We start from the raw sequence: 8,263 nt of genomic DNA, 5'->3' as shown, positions 1-8,263 counted from the left end.
TAACTTGTATTCGGTGAAACAGGCATTACATTATAATTGCATTAATCACTGCATTATAATTGTTCTTTAGTATTTCTATTTATTTATTTATTTATTTATTTATTTATTTTTTGGTTATAAAATTGGCTAAATGAATAAAACTATTTTTTGTTTCCTTACAATGTTCTTCATCAAGCCATGTGGAATCCTATGCCAAGAAAAACACTGCTGAGTCTCATATATAAACGACTTTATACTTTTATTATAATACATAAACAATTGCACTACGTACAAGTACTATTTGACTTGCCAGTGTAGTGTACGGGTTACTTCTACTATAGATTATTATTATATTTACTATATACATATCCAATTGTAATAGAACTTAAAATTACATTTTAAAGAATAACATTTGAAGGTCCATCAATTTAAACATAAGGTAAATACCTGATGACAACAACATACAGGCAAAATAAATGACAATATAACATGTATTTCTTTAAAAATGGTAATCTGATATTTAGATACGAATACTATTCAAGCCTCTCTGTGTTTAAGAAGGTGGGTTGGTGGATGCCTTCCTTAACATTTGATTTCTCGGAAAAGTCTTAAGTTATTAGAAGAGATCCAGCCCCTCCTCTGCTGATTGGACAAGGAAAACCCCCTTCTTCAGCGTGATTGGATTACTACGCATATTAGTCATGTCCCTGTGTCACCAACACAAATCTCTACGGTTGAATGGTCTCAGCTTGAGTTTATAAAGTGAAGGATTTGTCATCAGTACTGTGAAAGTACAGCCCTTGACACAAGGTACACTTAAACCAAGGACACACTATACATAAGAACAACTTTTGAGCGCGGCTAGAGCGAATCAGGTAACGTTTTTCATCTTTTAATACAGTTTTATAAAATACAGACGCTTTTAAAACATGGCAAGTAAGACAGTCCTTTTTATGAGTCTTTGCAGTTTTTGTGATACATAATAGTATATACGTACTGAAAATGAAGCAACAATAAATTGTTGTCCCTTTGTATCTACCAAACCACCGTTTGCAAAGACTCTACATCATGTAAGACAAAACCTGCGATGCATCTGTATTACAGTGTCTTATGAGCATGTTACTAGTATGCTGCTCTTAAAACACTATCTATTCTAACCTGCTTGTTGGCTTTGGAATGTTTTCTCAGGTCTTAATGTAATTGCTTGGTATAGTATTATATAGCAACGTTAATCTTATGTGATAAACACAGTAAAGCTACACCAGTGTTTGTTTGTTTGTTTGATTATTATTATTATTATTATTATTAATAATAATAATAATAATAATAATAATAATAATAATAATAATAATAATAATAATAATAATAAACAAAGAGAGATGACTATACTTGAAAAAAAAAGTTTAAAAAGCAGAAACAGTTTACACCAGTTATTTATTGTTAAGTCCAGAAATACAAGGGAAACAAATTTTTCTAACATTGCCGCTGTCTAGGTACATGTTTCATTTTTTTTATTAAGCCTCAATAAAGCATGCTTCATTCAATTTGAAATTAGAATGACTGACAGAAACTCTGGTGGAAGACGTCTTAGGCAGTGGCTGATTGAGCAGATCCAAAGCTATTTGTACCCAGGACTCTTGTGGGAAAATGAAGAGAAAACCATGTTCCGAATTCCCTGGAAACATGCGGGAAAACAGGACTACAACCAAGAAATCGACGCTTCCATCTTTAAAGTATGTCAAGTGAAAAATATGGTACATATGTGTCATGTGTGGTATTTTGAAGGATTAGAGTTAAGTCAGAATACAATGAGTACTGTACCTTTTTATACTACAGCTACAAATACTTATTTCATGCGCATCAAAACAAAGAAAGTTACAGGATGTGTTTCCACAAACACAGACGGTGGTGCCAACAGTATTGAAACCCTTCTATCTTTGCAAACTTGCACTAAAAATGCTATAGCTTGATTATATTAGCACTTACGAAACGTCAATGGAAATTATTCTAAACACTGTTAGTTTTCACCTCAGCTAACTATGGTGTAAAACATCTGACATTTCAATTATGAGGAGAAATATCAATGGAAAAAAAAAACACACATTTGCCAAATTTTATTGTTTAGATATAAAGAATATTATTAAATAATATCAATGCTCCATAATCATTTCATAATAGTTAGCATAAGAAAACAAAAACAAACAAAAAAAACCAATACCAGCATGATTTGTAAAGTGGAGTAGCATAATACAAATGTAATATAAAAGCAATTGTCCTGCATTCATATATGATATGGTGTCACATCTATTTAGCCATTATTAAAATACCATAACACTAGGAATGTTGTGTTCTTTGTAACTTAGGGTTTAATGGCAGAATGGAAATGTTGGTCAGACTTATAAAGGAACAACTCAGCTGCAACTATGTTGCACTTACAGGATTTGAATTTACATCTACAATAACAAGTTTAAAAAAACAAAAACAATTAACCACTACTGTATCCATTCTTGAAGTATAGTGAACTGGCGTCACGGTACATTTTGTTGGATTGAACAGCTAAGAAAGCCAATACAATGATATCTAATATGCACATTTTAAATTATATTATATTCTTTTTTTTTTCAGGCCTGGGCCATCTTTAAAGGCAAATTTAAGGAGGGAGATAAAGCTGAGCCAGCGACGTGGAAGACGAGGCTTCGCTGTGCTTTGAACAAGAGCCCCGACTTTGAAGAAGTCTCGGAGAGGTCACAGCTGGACATATCCGAGCCTTACAAGGTGTACAGGATTGTCCCGGAGGAAGAGCAGAAATGTAAGGATTTCGTCATTGTTTCTCATAAACATTCCCTGCGTCAGGAATATTTAGCAACCAAAGTGTCTTATTAAAAACATGTGCATCTGCCAACATCATTAGTGCTACCAGCTGCACCTCTGTAATCTGATGGAATGTTTAAACATGTCCAGTCTCGTTGTTACTGATTAACATATTTAAACCAAACCAAGCACTAGCTGATGGCCAGCCACTATTACTTAAATACATTATTGAATTAATTAAGAATATAAGATCCAGCAGCATTTTTACTTCCAAAATGATAAAATCCAACAACCAATGGCTCCAGCAACTTCTAGACTGTTTTGAATATGTCAGTGTTGCGGTAATTGATGTTACCAAATCTGAGTTATTGTAACTAATCATCTTCCAATGCATTGACTTTTGAGCTACCTAAAGTTCATTATTCTAAATGAATGGCATCTGTGATGGTAGTTATCGATAATTAAGACAGCGTTTTGTTTTTTTAACAGGTAAATCTGCAGCCATGAATGGCAGCAGCTGCAGTGATGTCACAGACATGGAGTGCAGCCCATCTGAACTGGATGAGCTCATAAAAGAGGTAACTACACTGCATACTGTATATCTGTGTGGATGTGTTTGTTCTTTTGAAAGTCTATACCTTTGCATTTGAAGAGCTGTGTCTGACTGCTCTTTCCCCCTAAGGCATCATAATCTTAAACAGCACAAGCTTGAACTAGCTTGAAATTTCGGTTTCCAGGAACGAATGATTTAAATAAATAAATAAATAAAATAGCAAACATAAGAGCTTTCACAAAATGTGCCCACATTTTTTTTTATGTGCTTCAGCAGCTTTCAATGTAAACTCACCCATAGACTTTCCCATTCTTTTATTTTTTTAATAATTAAACATGCAACAACATGAAACTGCAGCTTGTCAAATGAACCCCAGTCAATGAATCTACAGTAGCCAGTTCCAACTCATTACAATAACTTTGTTGTTGTTAGTAAAATGATACACAACCATTCTGAATGAGTTTCAATGCTATTCAAATTGCTTTATGAAGCAGAAACTAAAACTGTTCTTGTGCCTAACAGCCCTCAAGATAGTGGATCCCCCCCCCCCCCCAATTTACAGGTTTTCACTATTTATATCATAGGTACAAAAGCACTGTTTCAGGTAGCCCCACTGTTCCTTTCTTTACCAAACCGTTTTTTTTCTTTCCCCCCTCCTAACAGTCATCAGTCGACGAGTACCTTGGCATAATCAAGAGGAGTCACTCCCCTCCACAGGAGGCCTGCCGGAGTCAACCACAGCAAGAGTGGTGGCTACAACCAAACATGAGCCGTAAGTGAGCTCCCATTGACATTAACACATGTAGAAGAATGTGTAGATTCCCTTTTTACATTGTATGTTGTGGTGAATATTCAGTAATGTCATGTTGTACCTGTGCTAGCCAACGTGGATAAATGAAAGTAAAGTAACTGCTAAATAAAAGTACATTTAGTGTGATTCCTTTTCTTAGTTAAAAAAAATATATATCTGAACCATAAAGCCATGTAATTGATGTCACCATAAAGCCATGTAATATATATCACGCTTATATATATATATATATATATATCTCTATATATCTATATATATATATTATATATATATATATAATATTAATTAAGTTCTGTTTTAAATAAAAAGACAGGATCATTTGCATCAATGTCTCCATTTAGTGTAATTAACAGCATGGATGCAAAATGATTCTTTACATGGGGAAGGAGTAAAAACACACACCCTATTTGCTTTTAAATGTAAGATAATACAAATGACTAGGTATATATCTTATTATATAATACACACACACACACACACACACACACCACACACACACACACACACACACACACACACACACACACACACACACACACACACACACACACACACACACACACACACACACACACAGTAGATATGTCTGCTGTGTAAAAGGGAATCTGTTTCTTTATCTTTTTGTTTGTTTTCACAGCACTGCCAGCGATGCAAGAACAACCAGCATCTGGGAATTTCCATGCAGGTATAAATTGTTTTTTACTGTAGTGTGCGGCTATACTTTTGCCAAAGTATTTGATTCACATAAAGTATAGCATCTGTTGTGTCATCTGTGATTATTTACAAATATAATAAGAGGAGCAACCCCAAGGAACCCAGCTCTTTTTGAATTGTGGTTAACAAGCTTACCTGCATTGGGTTGGGTTGCAAAAAATTGCTACACTTATCTCAGTGGAAATTGCCTCAGTTATGTGCACAGATCTAACATGAATTATAAACTAAAATCCAAACATCAATTTAAATGGGTAAAGGGCTGTGGATTATATTCCACTGCAACAGTGGAATCTTGCAGCCACTGCTCCTCAGCCTAGATCTGGTATATATTTTGTAAAACAAGCAAGCCTTTTTATAAAATGACTACCAGTAGATCACCAGCTGATATAATTTGCAGCACTTTGGGTGTATTTGAAGGGCTTGTTTTCTTCCTACAGCCTTTTCTCAGATGTGGATTACCTTCTACTATGGAGGAAAGATGGTGAGCAGCACCCCCGTCACTCACAGCGACGGCTGCCGTATCTCTCCATTCCAGCCGGCTGTCGCCAACGAGGTCCTGTACGGGTCGGACAGCCTGCAGAATGTGAAGTTCCCCCCCACGGAGATCATCGAGAACGAGCGCCAGCGCCACGTCACCAGAAAGCTCTTCGGGCACCTGGAGCGGGGGGTGCTGGTGCGCAGTAACCGTGAGGGTATCTTCATCAAGAGGCTGTGCCAGAGCAGGGTGTTCTGGAGTGGCCAATGCTCTCCCTACAGTGACAGCCCCAACAAGCTAGAGAGAGACGCCGTGGTCAAGATCTTTGACACCAGCAGGTTTTTAACAGGTAACATGATAAAGAAAAACAAGACTCTTTTTTTTTTTTTTTTTTTTGTTGTGTTTTAACCAGTCATTTAAACTCTACCACAAACTATTGCAGTTGCCCTTTGATTGACACAAGGATATCTATTTAAAAAACTTCTATAATTTTATCTTCTATAATATTTAACAAACGTAAGAGTTTTTTTTAAGAGTATTAAAATATTTCATGTTAAAATAATAATTAAAAAAAAAAAAACATTGCCTGGATCCCAAATAAGTTTACTTTTCTTTTAATATTTTTAAATGTCTACCGGTGTACAATATATACACTTATATTTACAGGAATGGAACTGAAGTGCTCATTTAATAATTGAATACTTTACTTGTCCAAATTAATTTGTTTCATTTAGGTTTATAGTAAGACAAAAAGACATTTGTGATTTGCAGCGAGGAAGTACAGAAAGCTTTAAAACCCATTTTCTTACTGAGCTTTAGTTAATTATAAATGTAACAAATACAGCCTTTCACATCTGCTGTGGTGTTACATTGGCATATAGTACTTTGCGTTCGCCTCTTTTGTAGAGTGTTTCCTTTATTTCAACTCTTAGTGAATACATTACAACTAGGTGACAGGGAATGATTTTCACGCCACACTGGAATATTTGTCCCAGAACTAAAGACACTCAAATTACGTCTTTTTTTTTTTTTCCTTCCAGCTTTGCAGCTGTACCAGGAAAATCGATGCCCAGCTCCTGATCCCACAGTAACCCTGTGCTTCGGAGAGGAGTTCCCTGATGCTCCCCATATGAAATACCAAAAGCTACTCATTGTGCAGGTAAACAAAAATCTTCTTTTGAGACTGAACTGTGCAATAAAAAAACAAAAAAAAAAAACAGGAAAGACTTAGAAACAATGTGGTCCTCTATTTCATTCATTAGATTCAGTAGCCTTGTTTAGTTCAACTTTCTAATAAGTTCTTACCTTGAAATCTTATAGAGATGCATGTTGGTCTACAGTTCCCCAATACTGTACAATGTGTCTCTTACATTGGAAAAGCTCATTCACCTGTCCCCCAGAAAGGGCCTCTTATAAGGTACATACCAATACTGAGGAAACTTATGCTTTGTATCTTTTGAGAGCAGGGAATGGATTGCAAAAGAGGCTAGACCCTTTTAGTACTCCACTGTATTAATACATTAAAATACATTGTCTGCACAACATGTGTTTCCTGTACCATACAAATTATACCTGAGCTGCAAATTAGTGATCCAGCAGCAGTCAGGTTTGCCTGTGATCTTGAACAAACAGCAGCAGACCAATGCAGGTAGTCATAAAGGCATTTGGGTGTGAATTGTAGTGCCTGGAATATGTTATGTCAGTAAAATACATTCTATATTTATTAAGCTGCTCTAAAAAAATCTCTAACAACCAGTAATGTGGTCTTTTTACCTTTAAATCTGGAGCAAGTTATACCTGTGCAGGATTTGGCTGAGCTTTTCTGATTACAAAAAAATGAAGACCCACGTTGGGGATCAAATGTAGAAAGTGAAATGCCACGTATGTGTGATAAATGAATCTTTAACTAAAATGAGCTGTTATTGATTACCTTTATGTACATGCAGTTCACATGGCAGGACAGTTTAGACAGGTCGAGCAGTTAGACATATTTACCAGCGAGTAAGTAGTATTTAGAGAAATACAGGCTGGAAATTCAACCATATTCATTCTTTTCACATCTTGTAGATCACACAAATGAACTGCCAGCAGCTCTTGGATGCTGTGAATGTACAGAGGCATAGCTACAGCAGTGGGAGCCTGGAGATTTCTGATGAGAACCAGAACGACCAAATGGCACGAATCTTTCAAGACCTCTGCAGTTACAGCGGACCACCCAGACAAAGCTTTCGTGAAATTCAGCAAATTACCGTATAAAATGGGAGCATGTGGGGGGACTCAGTTTAACTTGCTTTAATCTACTTATCCAAAAATAGGTGCCTCTTCAGAGATTAGCTTTTTAGTTGAATTTCTGAAGTATATATTTTTTTGCTGTTTACCCAGTAGAAATTAGATAGGTTTAACTATCTGTTCCGTCAAATTATGTGCACATACCAAATCCAATTGTTAAACTTAGGATTTAAAAATACTCAATATAAAAACAATGTATCTTAATTTGAATCGATTCAAATGTTGTTGCTTTTTAATGTTTTTCACTGCAGGGCTTAACATTATGTAATATAGTGTAAATAAAAATGTATTTTGTTATATTTCTAGGTTTTATATTTTAAGGTTCATGCTTTATAAATGTGACTATTTTGCAGCTGTAAAACAAACAATAAAGACACTTCTAAAATGCACTTTTTTATGCAAAAAACTTTTAAAACAGGTCTCCACAAAACACACAAATGAATAGATAGCAAAATCACATCTCAGTAACTTTGTATTTAGACATTAGGGTGGAGGAAATATCTTAAAAAAAAAAAAAAAAAAAAAAAAAGAAAGCATAACACTGCATAATTACTGAAGCCAGTACTTTTCTTCATCTATTGCCAAGACTAAAAATATCCTGGTGAAGCTAAAAATGCAGGGTAGGAAGAAA

The 8,263-nt window shown here is 35.3% G+C and overlaps 1 protein-coding gene across 1 annotated transcript; it reads left to right on the top strand.

The window, feature by feature from the left end:
• The first annotated feature begins 723 nt into the window (after positions 1-723).
• LOC121325208 (interferon regulatory factor 8-like) lies at positions 724-7,962 on the top strand. Its single transcript, XM_041267576.1, has 9 exons — positions 724-854; positions 1,535-1,712; positions 2,605-2,788; positions 3,280-3,368; positions 4,007-4,115; positions 4,792-4,839; positions 5,306-5,692; positions 6,384-6,502; positions 7,411-7,962. Exons 2-9 carry the CDS (start codon positions 1,536-1,538, stop codon positions 7,597-7,599), a joined length of 1,302 nt encoding a protein of 433 aa, XP_041123510.1. The 5' UTR covers positions 724-854; position 1,535; the 3' UTR covers positions 7,600-7,962.
• Positions 7,963-8,263: the final 301 nt, after the last annotated feature.

The sequence above is a fragment of the Polyodon spathula genome, chromosome 13, assembly GCF_017654505.1.
Source record: "Polyodon spathula isolate WHYD16114869_AA chromosome 13, ASM1765450v1, whole genome shotgun sequence".
Lineage (NCBI taxonomy): Eukaryota > Metazoa > Chordata > Actinopteri > Acipenseriformes > Polyodontidae > Polyodon > Polyodon spathula.
The sequence above is the reverse complement of the archived record's forward strand: the minus strand, read 5'-3'. Positions and strand labels throughout refer to the sequence as shown.